We start from the raw sequence: 24,817 nt of genomic DNA on the forward strand, positions 1-24,817 counted from the left end.
ACATTTTGATTACGTTTAATAGTTCTATGACAAAAAACATTTTGATTACGTTTAATAGTTCTATGACAAAAAACATTTTGATTACGTTTAATAGTTCTATGACAAAAAACATTTTGATTACGTTTAATAGTTCTATGACAAAAACATTTTGATTACGTTTAATAGTTCTATGACAAAAAACATTTTGATTACGTTTAATAGTTCTATGACAAAAAACATTTTGATTACGTTTAATAGTTCTATGACAAAAAACATTTTGATTACGTTTAATAGTTCTATGACAAAAAACATTTTGATTACGTTTAATAGTTCTATGACAAAAAACATTTTGATTACGTTTAATAGTTCTATGACAAAAACATTTTGATTACGTTTAATAGTTCTATGACAAAAAACATTTTGATTACGTTTAATAGTTCTATGACAAAAAACATTTTGATTACGTTTAATAGTTCTATGACAAAAAACATTTTGATTACGTTTAATAGTTCTATGACAAAAAACATTTTGATTACGTTTAATAGTTCTATGACAAAAAACATTTTGATTACGTTTAATAGTTCTATGACAAAAAACATTTTGATTACGTTTAATAGTTCTATGACAAAAAACATTTTGATTACGTTTAATAGTTCTATGACAAAAAACATTTTGATTACGTTTAATAGTTCTATGACAAAAAACATTTTGATTACGTTTAATAGTTCTATGACAAAAAACATTTTGATTACGTTTAATAGTTCTATGACAAAAAACATTTTGATTACGTTTAATAGTTCTATGACAAAAAACATTTTGATTACGTTTAATAGTTCTATGACAAAAACATTTTGATTACGTTTAATAGTTCTATGACAAAAACATTTTGATTACGTTTAATAGTTCTATGACAAAAAAACATTTTGATTACGTTTAATAGTTCTATGACAAAAAACATTTTGATTACGTTTAATAGTTCTATGACAAAAAACATTTTGATTACGTTTAATAGTTCTATGACAAAAACATTTTGATTACGTTTAATAGTTCTATGACAAAAAACATTTTGATTACATTTAATAGTTCTATGACAAAAAACATTTTGATTACGTTTAATAGTTCTATGACAAAAAACATTTTGATTACGTTTAATAGTTCTATGACAAAAAACATTTTGATTACGTTTAATAGTTCTATGACAAAAACATTTTGATTACGTTTAATAGTTCTATGACAAAAAACATTTTGATTACGTTTAATAGTTCTATGACAAAAATCCGACATAAGCCAAGACCACTCAACTTACATCACACGGTTTTTATATTTTCTTTTTTATTTCTTTTTTTTTTTTTTTAAAGGAGGCAAATATGTCTTTATGGAACATTCTCTTACCTTTTAAATTTACAGGATTAAAAAAAAAAAATAAAAAAATAAAAAAAAACGCGAGGGAAGGATATTTCTAAATGGTTGAGAAATAATCAGACAATAAATACAAAGATGAAGGCCCAAAATAAAGGCCGCCTCGTTATTTTGACAATTAAAAACAATAAAATGAAATAAATATTTTTTTTTTTCCAAAAAAGAAAACAGATTATTGTCAATGATCACATTTAAAGAATGATCAACAAAATCGATTATCGAAAAATAAATGAAAACTTTTTTTATGCACCAGGGGAGGTTCATTTCACTATCTCTAGTTGGATTTATCTTTTTCCCACAGTCAGATGCGACACTAAGATTGGAAAGTAGGATTGAAGGGCCCCTATGTAGGAGCACGTTGGCCTGCAACATATGCCTGGGCAGCCCTGTCAGCATTCCCTGGTAATGGCACCTCAGGCAATTAGCAATAAACTAAACCCCTTTTAAAGGAGAGAAAGCAAAGCCTGGGCGAGTGGACATCCTAGAACTGCATAGTACCAGCAACATACCGCAACCAACAGGAAAAATATTTCAGAAATGGCCTAAATTGTTGATTTTAGTGCTGAGGGACAAAATCTCAGGACAAAGGCGTACCTCATATGGCAGGTAATGCATAGACATTATTGCAAGCGTAATAAAAATCTTTAACGTTTCTATTTGAAGCAACGGAAATGATGTATTACGCGTTAACCTTTTCTCTCTTCACCTGAGCAGTGGAAGATGCGTGATGACCTATTTCTATGGCAATTTAAATTTCAAAGTTTTTTTGTTTTTTGGTTAATTATGTCACCACTCTGTTTGCCTTGATTTTTACCAGCTGGTAAGGCTGCAGCAAAAAGAAAAACAGCGTTCTCTGTCCGGGTCATTGCGCACACCCCTCCCTCATGAAACAGTCCATTAGGAGGTTATGATGATGTTTATCATATCCAGGTTCAAAGAGGCCTTGAACAAACAACCAGACTGTATATTTATTTAGAGTATCTGCAAGTGATTAGACACAAAGTCAGGTGAGGTTTTAAAAAACCCGTTCACTAAGTAAAATGTACTCTAATCCACAAAAATGCCTGAGCAGCACTGTGATCATTTCTCAGTAAGGGCGCCTTAGATGATTAGCAAAAAAATTTATCTCTTCTTAAAAAGAAAAAGTGATCGCTTATAAATATAAATAACTTTGGCATTTGTACAACAAAACAAAAGAAAAAGAAAGCGCTTGTGAAATATGGTAGTTAATAAAATGACAGCAAAACTAAGTACTTACTTGGTAATGAAAAATATTACTGTACAACGAAAATTACAGAAAAATGATCAAGTAAAATTTTAATAAAAAATAAAGTTAATTTAGTGATTTTTACACTGGTGTCGCCAAGGGGAGACAATCAGTGAGTTTTGTGTCTTTAAATAAGACGAAAATAGCGAACTTCTCTGGATTACAATGCATAGTTGAATTTCATAAATAAAAATACTCAATCATTTTCAGTAATTTTCAGTGTGCAGTTTATAAAGTTTGCTGTAATTTTTTTAACTGACATATTTTAAAGATGTCTTTTTTTTTTTCTACACGAGTGGCATATCTTTTTAGTTACACTTTGTTATTTTGGGCCAATTTAAAATAAAGAGAGATTTCAGTTACACCAGCTATAATGTTAAAGTTGATTTTACAACGAAAGTAAAAAGTTAAGTGAAAGCCATTCAGTTCCATGAAAACAGACAAAAAATGATTTTTTTTTGATTTTGTAATCATGCTTTAAACAATAATGATCTAAATTTTTCTTGAAACATTAAAAAATACCCCCCCCAAGAAAAAAAAAAGTGATGCGGCCTCTATTCCACATCTTGGCTCATACAAATACACAACACATAAAAAAAGACATTTTAACTGAAGAACCTGGTTGGATGTCTTGCACTACGAACAAGAAATAGTAAGAAGAAGAAAGGTCAATCAGACGAGTATCCTTATCTTTGTTATGTTGATACGAAAATTTGGTTTTCATTCTTAGAGAAACGAATGCGTTTATGATCCAATTAGAGTCTTCCGATTCATCTTCTCTAATTCTTTTTTAGCTTTGTTTGCGTTAAGAAAAAAAACAAAAACAACAAATGGTTATTACAACATTTACGACAACATTTACAAGACAAAATTTAAAGAACTATATCTTTCATTAAACCCAACACTAATCCTATATTTGTGGCAAAAGAAATAAAAACAAGTGTTGAGTAAAAGAAGTATGGAAGCACAGAAATGTTTTTATCGTTATAATATGCATTTTTAAGAAATAACTAAGATGCCGACGACAAGGACTCTGTGCAGATTAGACAATCCTGAAGCACGATCCTCATGGACTGAGCAAAAATCTGCTTAGATTAACAAAAATTCAACAGCAGTCAGTCAGCACGTTGACTTGAAATCAGCTTTTGCGATGATACAGAAGAACAGACGATAGGAAGTCCGCAGCAAACAGTGTCAGATAAAAATTATTTAAAAAAAAAAAAAATTATAAAAGAAAATCAATAAATATTCCATGAAGTAATATATTTTTACTAGCTGGCCATACGGCATTGCCCAGTCGTACAATATGCTTAAACATGATATTTTCATTTATACAGATTGTGTATGCATTATTATAGAATCAATCCTCTATTGATTATTATATATTACAAGGAATAATTTGTCTGATGGACTAATTCGCAAAAAATAAATAAAATAAAATAATAATAATAATGTCGTTCATCAAATTCCGTCTGTGTTTGTTTACAATATCACGTCAGCTGATATTTGAGCTTGATGATCTTAAAAATAGTCTTTCGAATTTTTACAGGGGAATATTTTACGTTACACTGGCCAAAGGAAATAAAATTATTTCCCTGTAAAAAAATTTTTTTTATCTATAAGAGAAGAAAGACTAAAGATCAGAATTTTTGTATTTTTCGATACTTATCGGATGAATTTCTGTACAAGACATATCTAAGAACACTGCCAGACATATAAATTAGATTTGTGTAAAATTTGCAAAAAATAGGCTCAGCCGTTTCAGAACCTATGAGGAAGGACTTCACGCTCACACAAAGTGACTTTTATAGTAGAGATAATTTACTAAAAACAAATACAAAACAATAACATTTTATTTATTATTTTATGAAAAAAAAAAGTCTGATATTTTTTGGCTGCCAACTTTGAATCGCTTATTTGGGTTAAGGTTTAATTGCCTATTCATCTGCATTACTGATTTTGCATATCTGCAAACTAAGGAGATAGTTCTCACTCTCTTCCAACCTCTCACTGAGGTCAGTTTCTTTTTGCATCCAAGTGAACTCATTTTATTTATTGTTTTATGCATTTAATACAATTTTATTTTCGTTTAATTTTTTTTTTTTTCTGTTTTTTTTTTTTTTTTTTTTTTGCAATGCTTAATTTCACAACTTAAACTTATCGATTCATACAAATATTTTTCTTACTGGCAAACGATTTTTCTTTTCTTCTGAGCTTTGTTATTCCACAGTGTTTCGTCAAATGTACCGTCAGGTCTGTTTAAGATTTTTTTTTAAGATTAAGAATAAAAGCAGAAACTGGAGAATTGCTGCCAAACACAACAATGTCAGCAACTGACGACAAAGATAAGGAGCCTCGTCTGGAGAATTTTAATTTAAAAAAAATAAATAAATAAATAAGACTTCATCACAAAATTTTAATTTAAAAAATAAATAAATAAATAAACAAAATCTTCCGACGACAAACTTTTCTATTTTATTTTCTCACATTAAACAGAAAAAGAAAAAGAAATTTGTTGATGCAACAAGGAAACGTGAAAATTTACTGATTTTCTTTGGTTTTGGTGATTTTTGTTTTTAAACTAAAATCCATATCAGAAATTAATTTTTAATCAATTCAAAGGTTTTGATTGTTAACACACGTGAAACAGTTTTTCCAGTTGTTTATGGTCAACTTATGAGAAAAATCTTAGAAAATAATTAAATGGGCAATTGATTAGCAAAAAAAAAAAAAAAAAAAAAAAAAAAAAAAAAAATGATTTAAAAACTAAATCTTTTACAAGCAGATTTTTTTTTCTAAGAAAATAGTATTTTTTGGACACAAATTGCCTAATACAGTTAAAAATATAATCTAATGTAATTTTAATAACAAATTAAATAATTTGTAAATAATTATTTAAAATTTAATTTTTATATTCATATTATATAGTTATTTTTTTTATTTTAAAAAATGAAATTAAGAATAATTATTAAAAATTGATTAAAAATATGAGATACCCAATGAGACATGACAAATTTATTTAAAAAACAAATATTGTTCATCTGAGCTGTTAAACCAGAAGAAAACATTTTCACATTTCTGTCGTATCAAAGAACAAGACAAGAAAAATCATTGACATCAAATTGTTGCTATGACAACTTCATTTTTTTTTTTTTTTTAAATCATCTCATGAATAAGTCTTAAAAAATTATTGACAGAATTATATTGTTTTATGGTTCAAATAAAAATTGTTGCAAAACTTTTGTGGCAACATTTTTGTTGCATGCTTATCCAGAAATGAAGAAAGAGTTCTGTCCGGATTAATTTACAAAAGTTTTAACTGCTTTTGTAAAAAAAAAAAAAAAAAAAAAAAAAAAAATTAAAAAAACAACTCCTTCATTCAAATTTAAAATTTTAAACTTGAAATCATGAGCAAAGAAATCTTTTCAAAATTTGAATTTACATAAAGTGTTTTGAATAAAAAAAACTCTCCTCATGGACCATGGACGATAACTTGAATTTATAAGGTGCTTGAATGCACACCCTGTTTCCTTCACTTTTGTTATGTTTTCAAAGTCAATTCAACCAATGCTAAAATTTTAGTTGAATCTTTAAAACCATAAAACAAAGACATACAAGAAAAAAAAAAAAAAAAAAAAAAAATTATATATATATATAGATATATATATATATATATACAGAGAGAGAGGGAGAGGGACCCCCCCCCCAAAAAAAAACCCAAAGCACACATCCATCATCATTTTGTCTTTATCGTAAGACTTCTGGATGAATGAATTGAAGAAAATAAAATACCAGTACAATATTTTCTTCAATTCATTCATCCAGAAGTCTTACAATAAAGACAAAACATTGATGAACATGTGACTTGTTTTTTTCCTTTTTTATCTCAACAGAATATCATTTCCATTATTCTCATCATATGTATATATATAATTGTATAATCATCTTGGATTAAGGGTTGGTACATGGACAGTTTGTCATTTTTTTCTGAACAAAAATAAATAAATACAAAAACAAACCAAAACACACACAAATAATGTCTTATTGACCTCTAATACCCAATACTAACCCTAAATAAATGCGAAGATGATTTATTTTAATCCAAAAATGAAAGAAACAATCTGAATAGAGTTGTCGTCCTTGGTCCATCAAACCAACAAAAATAAAAATACAAGCACCTAATTCTTTCTCAATTTTTATGAGAAGAAAATGTAAGTTTTTCTAAAATTCACCAAAAATAAACTTATCACATTTTAATAATATTCTGTCAAGTAGTTAATCCTATTTTTTTTTTTCAACCTCCTTCTGCAATTTTGTGGAGTAAATTGATGAAGAAATATCATGTTCAGAAGTTTTGAACATGAAAAATGAATCCATTTTTTTAGGAAGGAAAAAGAAAAAAAGATAAAACATTTTTGACTCAACATTTTTACTTTTTTTTTGTGTCTGATTTAACTTCCTTAACGTAGAAATAGTTAAATTTTTTAAATTAGGTGCTTCTGTAGTAATTTAATTTCAAAGAAATGCATTTCAAATAAAAACATTTACATACATTACATGTCACGTCAAAATGTGTATAAATTCCAAAAATGATTGAATAGATATGCTAGATCAATTTTTTTATAAAACAAGCCGAGCATGCGGGGGCCCCTCTACAAGTGAAAAATTTATTTTCACCATGACTAATGTTTGAGCAAAATAAAAAAAAAACAAAAAGATAAGTGCGAACAAATGAACGGATGAACGATTTTAAGGCAATTTTACCCCTATAATGGCCCCTAGGTGGGGCAACCAGAGTTATCCTGGAAAATCCATTCTGGCAAAAAATTACTTTCACCATGACTGATGTTTGTGCAAAATTTTTTTAAATCTAAGACGTGGTTATTCAGAAAAGTGCAAACAAACAAACAGGAGTGAATTACTAGGTCCAATCACTTCCTATCGGGGGAACCAAAAATTATTAATGACATTTCCTATTTTGAAACAGCAGATTTCAATTGAAAACAAGGGAGATAAATCGGGTTGTCATACAAAATTGATAAAAACAACAAAAAAAAAAAAACTGTTCGACATTAATGCATGTTAAAACTATAATTCAATGAATTTTATTTTCACTCCTAATTTTTCTACTGGATCATTTTTCACAATTTTTGGAGTTTATACTAATTTTTACATAACATGCAAGTACATAACAGTGTTTTTATTTGAAATGCATTTATTTGAAATCCTAATTATACTACTAGGGTCACATATGCTCATGGGGGCTTTTTTTTAACATAAATTTATGTCAGAATTAAGTCATGTAGCACAACGCTGAATGGAATAATTGAAAATTTGGCTATGGAAAAAATATTTTCAATAATAAAATAGAAATATTAATTTAGCTTTTGTATTTTAAATATTTATATCGAATACTGGTTCATCAAGTAGTTTTATATTTAAATAAGAAAATCAAATTTTTTATGAGTAAGCAAAAAGTGGCCATTTTGTCCACCATTTTGAAAACAATCTAAAAAAAATAAGAACAAAGGGAAATAACTCAATAATTCAAACTTGCAAGATTTATATTGTAAAGTCCATAAATTCCCATCAATTTCTTAAAAATGATTTTCTTATTCAAAAATAAAACTACTTGATTAATTTACGTAACTTTTGAAATATATTTTCGCTTCACCATAGGTACGCACATCTTAGAGATTTTTTTTTGTTTTTTAATATAGGGGAAGATTCTGGACAAAACCCCAAATACTTGCTAATTGTTAAGGGCAGGAATTATTTTCTATTCACCAAACAGAATAAATTAATTTATTGCTTGAAAAAAAAAAAAAAAAAAAAAAATTAATTAAATTTTGTCAAAAAATCATGTATAATGATTTTAAAGTCTTTTACACAATCTTTTTTTTTAGCCAATCACAGTGGCTGATTTTCATAATCAAAAAATGAAGGAGCAAATTTGTATAAACCAATTAAAAAGGATTCAAATAAATGCATGTGGCCAGTTTGGGCAAGACAGGAGGAAGTGGGGATGGTTTTGAGATAAAATATACAAACAGGGTTGATGTAAATAAATAAATACCTCTCAAGAGATCAAAACTGTCCACAAAATTAAACGGAATGAGTAAATTTAGTATTATGCTTTTTTGACCAAACAAATCTCCCATCATCATAAATACACAATCTCTAAGATATTTAGGGTTGACCATCTAAAAATGTGTTAACCTTTTTTGTTTTTAAATAAATAATAAAAATGTCAAATTGAAAATTGATGCAAAAAAGTTTCTGCACTCTAGCACATGATCAGAGGAATTTATGTGTGTGTGTGTGTGTGTGTAGAGATGAATAGAGAAAGCAAAAATAATGCAAACAAATTGTGAAATTTTCAATACTTCATCTTTATCACTGAAAACTTCCTCAGAAATAAGTCAAAAAAGAAAAAAAAACGTTATTTCTTAATTTTTTTTACAAATATGTGAAATAAAAGGAAAGGGAGTAAAAGACAAAAGAATAAAAAAGGTTGTGGGGGGAGGGGTATGTTATTTTCAAATTTACAAATTGACATGGACAAATAAAAAAATTAAAAATCATTACTGGAGGAAGTCTTTTCATAATAAAGATGAAATATTAAAAATTTTATTATTTTAGTTGATTGCAATGCTCGATTGTTTAGTCCATTCATTTCGTCAGATTTTATCCAACCATTTTCTTAGATTATAGAAATTGAATAAATTACAATATTCATTAATTCATCAAAAATTCAAACAATAGAATTATTATAATTCTTTATTTGAATTTTGGATATATCAATAAATATTGTACTTTGATCAATTTTATTTTTCATCATTTTTTTGTATTTCTTTGATAGCTCTATCTAGTATGTTGAGCTTTTTATTATCTTGATAAACTCCAATTTTAAGACAATTTTTATAATTATCTTTGGAATTATATATATATATATATATATATATATATATATATATATATATATGGAAATTCTGAATTAAATCCGGATAAACAAACAGTTGTAAAATCCAGTATTCATTGCTTTGGATTTTACAACTGTTCCTGTATCCTCATTAATGCAACCATGGAATATCCTTTTCAAACTATTGTTTTAAATTTAATCTTCAATTTATGTGCTAATAAGCAAAATTTATAATTACACACATCTATTTTGCTAACAACATTTCCTCCGATGAGAAAAGCCATTCATGGAAAATCCATGGATTAAGGTAAAAAACTTGAAATTTTTTTATACTCCTTGTTAAGCAATAAATTTTGTTGTAATTGTACATAATTTATTTCAGGATTTCCACTTATATTATTGCTCTATCTCGCATATTGAGCTTTTTTTTTTATTTGGTTGGGATTGTCTTATAAATGTTGATACTAATATTTATTTGAACTTTATGTTCACAATATTATACAAACTGTAATCCGAACATTTTAGTATTTCATTTAAATTATATATATATATATATATATATATATATATATATAAGGGAAACTGAAATATCACTAAAGCTTTATTATTAAACAATCAAGCTGTTTGTAACCAGCAGGAGTTCAATCGATGTTTATAGACCATTAAATGAGGGATCGATTTAATACTGAGACAACTAAACTTATCCTCCACTTTAAGTACATCAAATATTTATTAAAAAATGAAAATTTACTTAAAAAATAAACTAAAAAAGAAAGAATTTTTCATTCTTTTCCTTAAAAGTTTTGCAAATTATTTTTTCACTGTCATTTAAAGCGAGCAAATATTTGTGCAATGGTGTTGATGATTAGTGACTTGTATTCTTGTTAAATTTCAAAGGGTAACTTGGTCAATGAAGCCTTGGCGATTTTGGTGCCATTTTGGCTAGAGCAACAGAGACGAGAAAAAATTTTTTTTTTTATTTCGGCTCAAATGGAACTTGAAGTTCAATGTTGTGTTCCATATTTGCTATTAGCGTGTCTTTCATTTCGACATCTTCAGTGCGGACCTTCTGACGCATCTCTTCACGGTCAGCTCTTTAAAAAAAGAAAAGAACAAAGAATGAAATGATTAAAAACTCTTGTGCTTCTCGTCAAGTACACACCCAGTTGGGTATCTTGTAACACAGAACAATGCAACAACAACAACAAAAAGCGGTTACTAAACAAATGTATAACAAATAAATGTTACCAAAGGCAAGATGAGTTACTCTTCTACCTAGCCGAATAAGTTTTTGGTGTTTAAGCTTATTTTAAAGCGTTTATTCATTTTAAAACACAAGTAGTGCCGAGTGTTACATTAAAACAAGAGAAAAATAGTTGATGGTCATCTTTGGAATCTTGATAATCACTCAAAACTTGAAAATTAAACAAGATAATAGTAGAAACCTACCCAATAGCAGTATAGACAATAAAATGAAAAAGTAGTCCAAAAACAAAGGATATTACAAGTAAATGTTAGGCAAGATAAATTAGTCTTTGACCTACTTGGGTAAGTTTTTAGTGATTTAACTTATTTTTAAGTGTTTATTTACTTCAAAACACAAGTAGTGTCAAGTGCTTAAGTTAGAACGAGAACAAAATGGCTGATACGAGATAGTCATCCGGAGAGTCTCAATAATTGCTCAAAAACTGAAAATAAAAACAAAAATACTGATAGAAACCCATCTAATAAATGTCACAGGAATTGCACGTAAAAACATAATGAAAAGGAAGACAGGATTCCCTCGTCTCCTGCAATCCTTTTATGTGTGAACTTGTCTATAAAGAAGAGAGTATAAGTCATTTCAAAAAAATTTTTTTACTCTTATTTTCATCCCAAACAAGGCATAGTGTCACTTGGACATAAAATGCTACTATGTGGGGCAATACTACAGGGGCACTATGTAGAGAGTTGAGCAGCAAGATGTCTATTTACATTACATTTAAATTCATGCAAGTTAGTACAGTAAGGGAAGCAGGAAAGGGGGGGGGGAGTCAAAATCTGGCTATTCGATGGAATAAACTATTAGAGTAGAAATCTTTCCAACATCTATGGACCTCAGTGAAGGGGTGGAATTTTGCTACTTGTCGTGTTAGTCGGGGGTATTTACGTCAAGGGGGTACAAGTGCTACTAGTTTGTCCAGACCACATTCCATTTAACTCTTTGGACCCTGACCTAATTAAGCAATAATTAGCCAAAAAAGACACTATGCGGTTAGCAAAATTATTTGATAACGTATTATTAGAAATATCAGCTACATTGCTAGGGCAGATATATTGTCCGTGCAGACTTGGAATGGTTAAAAAAGGAAATCTTTTCAGTAATGCTGTTCTCGTGGGGATGCAAATAAACGGGTACTGTACATTCCTTTTACAAAACATTTCCTTTCTATGCTGATAGTTCATCTATAAAATTATTACAGCTAAAAGTTTTTAAAACGCAAACCTTTTGAAGCTTCAAGAATACTTATCTGCCACATGTTTGCTTACAATTATTTTCAAATAAATATATTTAGAAAATGGCAAAGGAAAAGCCCAAAATCAACCCTTTGGACTCTGACCTAATTAAGCAATAATTAGTAAAAAAAAAAACAATAGTTGATTAGCAAAATTATTTGATAACGTATTATTAGAAGGACGAAATATCGGTTGTGTCATCTTTTAGCTATGTTGCTAGGGCCAATATATCGTCCATGTAAAACTGGATTGAAAATTCTTAGCAAATCCTCATTCAATTAAAAGATTGAAAGTCTTGGAAGCTATTTACATCTAATCATTTTAAAAAATAAATAAAACTAAGCAACGTTCTTTTAACAAAAGTTTTATATCAATTTGGTTCAATTAATAATTTAATAACCGAACAATATCGTAATAATTAGATTTAACTTTCAGAATATTATTTTAAAAAATAAAAAAAAACTTTATAAAAAGAAAAAACAAACACAATCAGCATAGTAATTCAAATAAAAATAAATAAATAATAATCAAATCAAAATGAAAATAAAAGTAACAAGACTTCCGGGCAATGCCGGCTAAGTACAGCTAACTTATAATAAATACAAAAACTGCTTAAAACAGTGAAATTTTAAAAATATAATTTACAAAAGGCACATCTGATACATCCCCTACATTATGCGTTTTTTTTACTCTTTTTCACACCTAAAAAAATATATTGCCAGTTGGAATGTAAAGGACTACTATTTGAGATCGTGTCTAACAGTGGACTATGGGATGTTGAGCAGCTAGATGTGTATTTATATTACATTTAAAATTCTACAGATAGTACAGTTAGAAAAGCAAGAAAAGGGGAAGGAATTCCAAAGGCTAGCATTCCAAATGAAGAAACTATTAGAGTAGAAGGTTTTCCGGCATCCAGGGACCTCAACAATAAAAGGGTGGGATTTTGCTGCCTGTGGGAGTATGTAAGTGGGATTGAAAGCAAGAGAATGTAAAATTGAAATGAGGTTTTTATCTGAGGTTTCGTTCACACATTGTAATGGCCTTCTATAAATCACACACATTCTCTCTCTCATATATATATATATATATATATATATATATATATATATATATATATAGAGAGAGAGATAGATAGATATATATCATGGTAAACAGCTGATGATCCCATTTTCTTTTTCACAATTAAAGTTAGGGTTTCTTGTTTATTTTTTTGTTTGCACTGCTATATACGTGAATCCCTTTTTATAATCGTAAAATTTTCAGCTTATGTGCTAAATCTGTGACATCTTAGACTTTATATCCTTAGGGATTTAAACACTTTTTGAATAAAGTTTTTTTTTTTTTTTTTTTTTTTTTACAAAGGAGTCACCACTTATCAAGGCCCGAAGGCCACCCAAGGATAAGGGTTAATAAGTGTATAGTAGTCAATGGGACAATTTGGTAAATTGGATTACTTAAGGTGAACGGCTCATCAAGAACTTGTTTACATTGGACTTGAAGATGACCAAATTTTAGTCAGTTGGAAAGCAGTAAAATGGAACGGAGTTTCACAGGTGTGCAGTTCTAAGAAATAAAGCTTTGTTCATGGAATTTACATTTAGGTTTAGGCACAGATAAAGATTGGGGGAAATTATTGATAGTGGTTTCAAAGACAAGTGTTTTTCAGGAAAGTTTGACAAGGGGGGGGGGACCATAGATTGGAGCTCAAACGAGCACTTGCCATGAAAATAACAATAAAGAAGAGACAAGCTCAGTTGTCACAATATTTTTGCTATAATGAGGGAATGCTTACAAAAAATAAGACGATTCTATTTATAAACAGGGGTGATAGAAACTGAACCATTGGATTAAATTATGCTCTGATACCAACAAATCAGAAATTTGAATCACTCCAATCTGCGTCTAGAATTCCTGCACATAACTTTCCGCCTTCACAAGGGAAGGAACTTTTCTCTTTGTCTGCAAGTTTTTGCAATTCAAGATTTCTTAGGATTGGCTACCTACTAGAAAATCTTTATCTTTGATGTTCATCATAATCTTCATAGTTTTTAGAATTCAAAGCTTCTTTGGATTGATATTGGTATTTTATTTGAAAGAATATTTCTCTTCTCTTCTAAAATTAAAATTGTTCACAACTAAAAAATAAATACTCAAAGCTTCTTTTATATATATATATATATATATATTAGTACACACAATGCTTCAAGCAAACTACATCAACCTCTTAGTGCGATTTTAATTTTTTTTTCTTTTCTTATTAAAGAAAAAGATAATTCTATAGAAAAATTAATTTATAAAACTTGGCAATTATCTAAATTTTTGTTACGATCTACATTTTTGTAATGATCTACATTTTTGTTACGATCTACATTTTTGTAATGATCTACATTTTTGTAATGATCTACATTTTTGTAATGATCTACATTTTTGTAATTATTTAAATTTTGTAATGATCCACATTTTTGTAATTATTTAAATTTTGTAATGATCCACATTTTTGTAATTATTTACATTTTGTAATGATCCAAACTTTTGTAATTATTTAAATTTTGTAATGATCCAAATTTTTGTAATGATCCAAATTTTTGTAATGATCTAAATTTTGTAATGATCTAAATTTTGTAATGATCTAAATTTTTGACATAAAAAATGTGGAAGAGTTAATTAGTAGGTGTGATGATAAGAGAGAGAGAGAGAGATAGGCGAGGATGAGAGAGAGAGAGAGATAGGCGAGGATGAGAGAGAGAGAGAGATAGGCGAGGATGAGAGAGAGAGAGAGATAGGCGAGGATGAGAGAGAGAGAGAGATAGGCGAGGATGAGAGAGAGAGAGAGATAGGCGAGGATGAGAGAGAGAGAGAGAGATAGGCGAGGATGAGAGAGAGAGAGAGATAGGCGAGGATGAGAGAGAGAGAGAGAGATAGGCGAGGATGAGAGAGAGAGAGAGAGATAGGCGAGGATGAGAGAGAGAGAGAGAGATAGGCGAGGATGAGAGAGAGAGAGATAGGCGAGGATGAGAGAGAGAGAGATAGGCGAGGATGAGAGAGAGAGAGATAGGCGAGGATGAGAGAGAGAGAGAGATAGGCGAGGATGAGAGAGAGAGAGAGATAGGCGAGGATGAGAGAGAGAGAGAGAGAGATAGGCGAGGATGAGAGAGAGAGAGATAGGCGAGGATGAGAGAGAGAGAGATAGGCGAGGATGAGAGAGAGAGAGATAGGCGAGGATGAGAGAGAGAGAGAGATAGGCGAGGATGAGAGAGAGAGAGAGAGAGATAGGCGAGGATGAGAGAGAGAGAGATAGGCGAGGATGAGAGAGAGAGAGAGAGAGATAGGCGAGGATGAGAGAGAGAGATAGGCGAGGATGAGAGAGAGAGATAGGCGAGGATGAGAGAGAGAGATAGGCGAGGATGAGAGAGAGAGATAGGCGAGGATGAGAGAGAGAGATGGCGAGAGAGAGAGAGAGAGAGATGGCGAGAGAGAGAGAGAGATGGCGAGAGAGAGAGAGAGAGATGGCGATGATGAGAGAGAGAGAGAGAGATGGCGATGATGAGAGAGAGAGAGATGGCGATGATGAGAGAGAGAGAGATGGCGATGATGAGAGAGAGAGAGAGATGGCGATGATGAGAGAGAGAGAGAGATGGCGATGATGAGAGAGAGAGAGAGATGGCGATGATGAGAGAGAGAGAGAGATGGCGATGATGAGAGAGAGAGAGAGATGGCGATGATGAGAGAGAGAGAGAGATGGCGATGATGAGAGAGAGAGAGAGATGGCGATGATGAGAGAGAGAGAGAGATGGCGATGATGAGAGAGAGAGAGAGATGGCGATGATGAGAGAGAGAGAGAGATGGCGATGATGAGAGAGAGAGAGAGATGGCGATGATGAGAGAGAGAGAGAGAGAGATGGCGATGATGAGAGAGAGAGAGAGATGGCGATGATGAGAGAGAGAGAGATGGCGATGATGAGAGAGAGAGAGAGATGGCGATGATGAGAGAGAGAGAGAGATGGCGATGATGAGAGAGAGAGAGAGATGGCGATGATGAGAGAGAGAGAGAGATGGCGATGATGAGAGAGAGAGAGAGATGGCGATGATGAGAGAGAGAGAGAGATGGCGATGATGAGAGAGAGAGAGAGATGGCGATGATGAGAGAGAGAGAGAGATGGCGATGATGAGAGAGAGAGAGAGATGGCGATGATGAGAGAGAGAGAGAGATGGCGATGATGAGAGAGAGAGAGAGATGGCGATGATGAGAGAGAGAGAGAGATGGCGATGATGAGAGAGAGAGAGAGATGGCGATGATGAGAGAGAGAGAGAGATGGCGATGATGAGAGAGAGAGAGAGATGGCGATGATGAGAGAGAGAGAGAGATGGCGATGATGAGAGAGAGAGAGAGATGGCGATGATGAGAGAGAGAGAGAGATGGCGATGATGAGAGAGAGAGAGAGATGGCGATGATGAGAGAGAGAGAGAGATGGCGATGATGAGAGAGAGAGAGATGGCGATGATGAGAGAGAGAGAGATGGCGATGATGAGAGAGAGAGAGAGATGGCGATGATGAGAGAGAGAGAGAGATGGCGATGATGAGAGAGAGAGAGAGATGGCGATGAGAGAGAGAGAGAGATGGCGATGAGAGAGAGAGAGAGATGGCGATGATGAGAGAGAGAGAGATGGCGATGATGAGAGAGAGAGAGATGGCGATGATGAGAGAGAGAGAGAGATGGCGATGATGAGAGAGAGAGAGATGGCGATGATGATGAGAGAGAGAGATGGCGATGATGATGAGAGAGAGAGATGGCGATGATGAGAGAGAGAGATGGCGATGATGAGAGAGAGAGATGGCGATGATGAGAGAGAGAGATGGCGATGATGAGAGAGAGAGATGGCGATGATGAGAGAGAGAGATGGCGATGATGAGAGAGAGAGATGGCGATGATGAGAGAGAGAGATGGCGATGATGAGAGAGAGAGATGGCGATGATGAGAGAGAGAGATGGCGATGATGAGAGAGAGAGATGGCGATGATGAGAGAGAGAGATGGCGATGATGAGAGAGAGAGAGAGATGGCGATGATGAGAGAGAGAGAGAGATGGCGATGATGAGAGAGAGAGAGAGATGGCGATGATGAGAGAGAGAGAGAGATGGCGATGATGAGAGAGAGAGAGAGATGGCGATGATGAGAGAGAGAGAGAGATGGCGATGATGAGAGAGAGAGAGAGATGGCGATGATGAGAGAGAGAGAGAGATGGCGATGATGAGAGAGAGAGAGAGATGGCGATGATGAGAGAGAGAGAGAGATGGCGATGATGAGAGAGAGAGAGAGATGGCGATGATGAGAGAGAGAGAGAGATGGCGATGATGAGAGAGAGAGAGAGATGGCGATGATGAGAGAGAGAGAGAGATGGCGATGATGAGAGAGAGAGAGAGATGGCGATGATGAGAGAGAGAGAGAGATGGCGATGATGAGAGAGAGAGAGAGATGGCGATGATGAGAGAGAGAGAGAGATGGCGATGATGAGAGAGAGAGAGAGAGATGGCGATGATGAGAGAGAGAGAGAGAGATGGCGATGATGAGAGAGAGAGAGAGAGATGGCGATGATGAGAGAGAGAGAGAGAGATGGCGATGATGAGAGAGAGAGAGAGAGATGGCGATGATGAGAGAGAGAGAGAGAGATGGCGATGATGAGAGAGAGAGAGAGAGATGGCGATGATGAGAGAGAGAGAGAGAGATGGCGATGATGAGAGAGAGAGAGAGAGATGGCGATGATGAGAGAGAGAGAGAGATGGCGATGATGAGAGAGAGAGAGAGATGGCGATGATGAGAGAGAGAGAGAGATGGCGATGATGAGAGAGAGAGAGATGGCGATGATGAGAGAGAGAGAGATGGCGATGATGAGAGAGAGAGAGATGGCGATGATGAGAGAGAGAGAGAGATGGCGAGGATGAGAGAGAGAGAGATGGCGAGGATGAGAGAGAGAGAGATGGCGAGGATGAGAGAGAGAGATGGCGAGGATGAGAGAGAGAGATGGCGAGGATTAGAGAGAGAGATGGCGAGGATGAGAGAGAGAGATGGCGAGGATGAGAGAGAGAGATGGCGAGGATGAGAGAGAGAGATGGCGAGGATGAGAGAGAGAGATGGCGAGGATGAGAGAGAGATGGCGAGGATGAGAGAGCAAGAAGGTGGAGGATAAGGGAGGTGGGGAGGAAAGAGAAAAGGGGGAGGGGCAAGAAAGGGAAGGAAAAATGTTATTTCTCTTTGTCTTCTTATGAGAGTTACATTAATGACATTAATTTTGACTTTTCCCTTTTTTGTTTTGGCTGGAACAAGAAGTCATTTCGTAGCTCGGACAAAACTGCACAGACTGACATCAGTGACATTGATTCTATCTTCCCCTTCTCACACAAAAATGACTGAAATCTATGGCCGGAGAGGAGAGGGGGGTGCAAAATCACTTACTTTTTTCCCATTGTCATTATTCCGTAGAGTACACCACAGACGAAGACGAGACCACAACCAAAAACTGAGCTGAGCGAGAAACACATCACTATCGGAATGATGGAAGTCCTGCAAAGAGAGACAAACAAGAGAATCAATTCTGACACAGTGCCATCGGGGGGTGGGGGTCAAGATTGTTCATTAACTGAGAAACTTTGCCTGAATGAAAAATATTATTCTTCAGAGATAAGATCTTTGGTGCTTGTCCAAAATTTAAGTTAATTAAAAAAAGGAACAAAAATACAGAAAGATCTTTATGATGAACATACCCATCACAAAACGAAAATGTCATATTCCAAAAATCACATAAATTATCAAGACTTTTTATAACTAAGAAAATTCAATTTTATAATCAAGTGAGATGTTGTGTTTTGATCTGAAATGTTTAATAAATAAAGGAGAGACAGCTCAATTCAAACTACCAAGATCAAAATAAGCCTTGGTAATGGCTACAATTTTATATTAAAATTGAAAAAAATGTTATCTAGTCTATATATAAAACTGAGAATGTCTCGATCTATATACTCAATAAATCTTTGATCTACAGACTTGAAAATTGGTATATAGGGTATTCAGACATGTGGAAAACCTTTTAATCGGTTTTCATCTGGAAAAAAGGGCTGCAAGGGGTCCAGATTGAAAAATAAGTATGCGGGAGGTGGAGGATTTTTATCTGTTTTTAACTGTTTCACAACTGCACCTGCGCTGTCATGAAACATGACAGCTTCCTTATGATAAGTGTAAGTTGTTTTGAAAACACTTTTTAAAGATCATGTCAAGCTGGTCTAATGGTTATTGCGCTTGACTCATTGTCTTTAGATTTTGGTTTTGATCTCAGCTAAAATATTTTTTGTACTTACAAGAAGAAGAAACATAATACTCGCATGTACAAAATTGAAAAATTGGTACGTGGAGGTGATCAGATTTTTATCTGTCAACTGTTTTCACGAATACGAATGCACATGCATGAATCATTCACATAACAGATTAGTTGCTAAGAATAAGTAGGTTTGAAAACGCTTTTTAAAAGATCGTATCAAGTTGGCCTAATGGTTATCATCGTGCATGATTCACTGTATGATTTGGTATCAATCGCAGCTCGAATATTTTTTTGCTTACAAAAAGTGAACTCTTTAGAAGAAAACATGATAATCGCATACACATGTCTCGGTTTCTTTCTGTTTTTTTAATTTTTTGAAAAGGAATTTAATGTTGCGTACCTACAGTGTTTCTGTTTATAAACAAAAAAAAAGAGATCTACATAAATTAAAATATGTAGGCATATTTATGACCAGGCAACGGTGGGCGACCTGCTAGTTTTCTATATAAAAAAAAATACTTGATCAATTTACATGCTTTTTAGAATATGACATTTTCATTCCGTGATGGGTACATACATCATATAGAATTTTTTTGTATTTTCATATTTTTGATTAAATTGAACTCTGGATAACAACTAATTTTTTTTATTACACATAGACATAGAAACATTTTGTTAAAAAGCTTTTTTGCAGACGGAGAGGTTGGTTGGTTGATGCTGGACGCTAAGAAAGTCTTTGCATTATCCGAATAAACATGCGTAGGAACACCAAACAGATTGGTAAATCTAATAAACGCTAATATAAAAGATCTAGTGCTCATATCCGGTAATAACTCCACATGTACGGCACGTAGACTCATGCAGGTGAACAACAAGACGTACATTTTCACGTCTTCATCGTTGTATTTTATCGGAAAAGTCAATACCCACTTGTTGAAATGGGTGAACAAAATTTACCCAGTGAGTGGGCAGTTGAGATCCCAATGGTGCTTTATATGGCAACGAATTGATTTTTTTACACGTAATCCAATTATGGTGAATTTTCTTTACTGATTGCCTCCCTTGAGGAATCCAGAAACCAGATAACTTCAACTTAGAAAGAGTTGAATTGGTTCTCAGATGGCAACAATTTAAATTATTTAATAACCAATTCAGTTAAATGATGTTTTTCTAAAAGTATAGGTTGGTTGGGTTTGTTTTACGGCATATCAACCCTTTTCAGGTTATTTAATGACGAATCCAAAGATTTTGAAGAAACATTTTTTTAATAGAATATATTTGTTGTTTTCAAGTCGGTTTCTATTTAACCCATAGTTGGGACCCTAACAGGTACTACCACTCCAGGTCAGAGTGGACCTGGGAGCAATGGCAATTAAAGAGTGGCTCCACACTCCTCAAAGCCCGCAAGCTGGGGCCTCACCATCGGATATAGTTTAAGGTCATATCTAGGACCGCAGACTGAGAGGGATAATAAAAGCTTAATACAGGACAAAAAAGAGGGAGAAATAGAGGGTGAGTGGAGATGTTGGAAAAGAAAAAGAGAAGAGAGTATGAAGAGAGAAAAAGAGAGCTGTGTGAGTGGAAAAGGGTTCAGGGGAGGTATATAGGAATCTCAAGAAAATAAAGCGCAAGAAAATCATCCATCTTACAATGTGTAGAAAGCCGCTTTCTGCCAATGCGGCCTGGCGTCAGAGAATTTGCCAATTTCATTGATGAAATCCAAGAACGGACAACAGCATGGACCTTCGAAGACGACGGCACTAAATCCAACACATCTGCACGGGTGGCGGAACAAACAAAAAAAAAAGAAAAAATATATACATATAAATAAAAGACAAAAAAAGATACACATAAACAAAAGAGAAAAAAAAGACAAAAAAATAAAAGACAAAAAATGCTTGAAATTATAAATGATCAAAGTATATGGTGACCTTTGCAACAACTGTTTTTTTGTTTTTCACCCCAAACAAGGTGTATTGCCACTTGGACATAAAGGTTATTATTTGTGATCATGTTTACAGAGGGTTGTGAGGAGTTGTACAGTGAGATGTCTGTTTACGTTACATTTAACTCCCGCAGATCAGTACAGTCAAGGAAGCAGTAAACAGGGAGGGAATTCCAAAGTTGAGCAGTCTAAGGGAAGAAACTATTAGAGTAGAAGTCTTTCTGACATCTAAGGATCTCAACAGTGAAGTAGTGGAAATTTTCTGATGTATTAACGGGGGGGGGGGGCACAAGCATTGCATTCCCGTGGATATGTAACATAGCGAGATTTTTAAACGACACCAAACAGTTATATATCATTTTATCAGAGAGGTGTGTATATATTCTGTACATATATACACACGTGTATGTAATTAGTGTTTTACTGAATGTCCGTCTTTTCTTCATACATGTATTTTTGTGTGATCGCCTAGTTTTCAAAATGTCACAAAACAACTTATCTGGTGTATGGTCACGTATAAACAACAAATAAGGAACGGAATAAACATTTTTGTCTCTTGCCAGCCAAAGGAAAGACATACCTTCAACAAAAGGGACAAATACTATTCTATGAGGCTACAACATTTGGCCAATTAGAGAAGACACTTTGCCCATCTTTGATCTTGTTGGATGGAAAGCTTCAACGAAAATTCTACCACGAACAACATATTTCTTTTCAGCAACTTTTAGTCCAGAATGTTGTTCCCATCTTTGAAAGGTTGAAAGCTGATAAAATCCTGTCTACATCTTAATTATCGATCTTGCCCTGATGGGGTGCCATCTCGTCTCTCGACCGTCTCTCTTGGCCACCAGTTACAGACTTTACTAACTTTCTAACCCGTCTCGAAACTTGCTACATCATGTACCTACGTAACAAATCTTTGCCGAACATTCTAATCCTATTAAACATCCTTCTAAACATTTTATTGTTTTGCATATTTCTGGCTTAATTATTTCTACATTAAATCCCAGTCTGATTTCATTTTTCTATTATGTTTATTTTGTTATTTCCATAACATTGCCACCAGTTCAAATGTCTGTCAGTCACCTCTCTCCTCGGGACATCCAACATTGCCCATGTCATAATAATAAGCTCATCAAAGCACATTCCAATAGAGTATTTGTAAAATACGTACAAGAATGCGATATTGTGGTGATGGGATAGAGGTTGGAGATTGACCGACAGTGTGGGACCAATTAGATTGGAGATTGTTTTTCGGATCCAGTCTAAGAAGAAGGGACTAGTGATGAATATATACCAGCTCAACAATACTTTATGCGTTGGCCAATGGCGGCTTTGTAGAGAGATGCGAGTCATTTTCTAGCATGGCACAGAAATTCCACCTTCTTTGCAGCAGCCTTGGCAATGTCTTCAACATATTTTATTCTAATTCATGTTGCCCATGAATATTAAGCCAAGGTGTTTAAACGATGAGCTCTCAGGTAGTGTGTTATCAGTAGGAAAATGACAAGAGAATATTCTTTTCATTATTTTGACTCTCGAGTATATATCAGCTAATAATTTATATGTTTTTAGATAGAGTGACGTGGTTCTCGGCTGATTAACTGTGTCAAACTGTGTCTGATATATACTCGAGAGTCAAAACAATGAAAAGAATATTCTCTCGTCATAGCCCTAGTTATTAGTCATGGTTATCAGTGGTTGAGTAGGTTTCTGGTAATTGTAAAAGAAAAGAAGCTTAGTCTTAGTAGCATTAAATGTTACCATACATTTATGGCCCAATTCCGCTACAACTGAAAATTGTTTTCTTAGATTTTTGCCAGTGCTTTGGATATATATATGCATATATTTTTCATTCATGTCTATTATAGAACGTGGTGTCATCAGCAAATATACTCATCTCCGATACCATTTTATCAGAAACCTAGTTTAAGAATATCAGAAATAAAGGTTCAAAGATCGACTCCCTGAGGGACACTCATTATTGGTAACACAGTGATTGTTAAAACCGAGATTTGTTGATTCCAACATTTAATGGCATTAACCTTTGCACTTGTAGAGGCAGTCAATTTGTTTAACAGTTTGACTGAAGAACTTCTACAAATTCACTTCTTCAGAGTTCCAAATTATGAACAAAGTTTCTTTCTAAGAACTGCACACCTGTGGAACTCTCTTCCATTTACCTGCTTTCTAGCTGACTACAATATGGCCGTCTTCAAGTCCAATGTAAACAAGTTCTTGATGAGCCGTTCACCTTAAGTAATTCAATTTACCAAATTTACACTTCTAATGATTACTATGATATAGTCATTTCGACCACTGTACACTTTTTAACCCTTCTCCTCGAGTGGCCTCTGGGCCTTGATAAGTATTTGTATAGGTATTTGGAGGTGTGTGAGGCTTGAATCCGTACTGCGAAGGAGGAAAAGAACGGGGGGAAAAAAAACGGACGTCTTTGCTTTTATGACCACCGCCAAACCAGAAGTGACATAGGTTTAAATTAAGGCAAGATAATCGAAAAGAGGGGATGACTTTAAAAAATATCAGCGAAAAAAGCGACCAATCCCTGTAAAAAAGTGCCCAGTTGAGGGTGAGAAATTAATGTTTTTAGCTAATTTTTCGGCATTTATCGTCTGAAGGGTCGAGCTTCAAAACGATACTGATCTTGTGAAAATCCATTGCCTCAGTCGAAAGTTTTAGGCAAACATGTAAACATACATGCATACATTTATATATTTGTACCTCAAATTTTTTACCCAAACCGATTAAAAAGCTTGCCCTATCTCTGAATACCGTTTATGTAAAATTTCAAATGTTTAGACCAGAAATTGTCTGAGTAATTTGGTAGAGACCGCAGAGGTAAAATTAAAAAAAATTTGACCCCTATTATGGTCCCTTAAGATTTATTGTTTTGGGCTCAAATCAAATTATTAAGTTAGATCCATGTCTAAGGAACCTATATCTAAAATTTCAAGTATTTATACCCAAAATTGGCGGAGGAGTTTGGTAGAGTTCTCAAAGGTCAAATTTCTGTCCGAAAACGGATTACAAAGATTTTCCCAAATCTCAATATCCTGTATATCAAATTTCGAGTCTGTAGACTGAAAATTGACAGAGTTATTGTGTAGGGAAATGTACATAGACAGACAGACACACACACAGATAGACACTTTCACAGATATATAGATATATACTTTTATGTTTATTATTTTACTAGCATTTTAGCTCGGTGTTGCCCGGGTGTTCGGATGTGTCTGTTGAGCAAAAAAAGTGGTAGTAGGAAGGCAGGCTCGAACCCGTACCGCGAAGGAGGAAAAATACGGGGGAAAAACCTGACGTCTTTGCTGTTATGACCACCGCCAAACCAGAAGTGACTTATGTTTAAATTAAGGCTAGACAATCGAAAAGAGAGGATGACTTTAAAAAATATCAGTGAAAAAAAGCGATCCCCCCTGTAAAAAAGTGGCCAGTTGAAGG

The 24,817-nt window shown here is 33.5% G+C and overlaps 1 protein-coding gene across 1 annotated transcript in view; it reads right to left on the minus strand.

Moving 5' to 3' along the window:
• Window positions 1–1,186: 1,186 nt before the first annotated feature.
• LOC145248354 (calcium channel flower homolog) overlaps window positions 1,187–24,817 on the minus strand; it is a 113,148-nt gene continuing 89,517 nt past the window's right edge. Inside the window, exons 3-5 of the mRNA XM_080110273.1 lie at window positions 21,045–21,170; window positions 18,537–18,644; window positions 1,187–10,681 (exon numbers count right to left, since the gene is read on the minus strand). Coding sequence (XP_079966399.1) covers window positions 10,564–10,681; window positions 18,537–18,644; window positions 21,045–21,170 — 352 coding nt within the window. The 3' untranslated portion in view covers window positions 1,187–10,563. The remainder of the gene's footprint in view (window positions 10,682–18,536; window positions 18,645–21,044; window positions 21,171–24,817) is intronic.

Source organism: Euprymna scolopes, chromosome 26 (genome assembly GCF_053919585.1).
Source record: "Euprymna scolopes isolate OS-2025 chromosome 26, ASM5391958v1, whole genome shotgun sequence".
NCBI classification, from domain to species: domain Eukaryota; kingdom Metazoa; phylum Mollusca; class Cephalopoda; order Sepiida; family Sepiolidae; genus Euprymna; species Euprymna scolopes.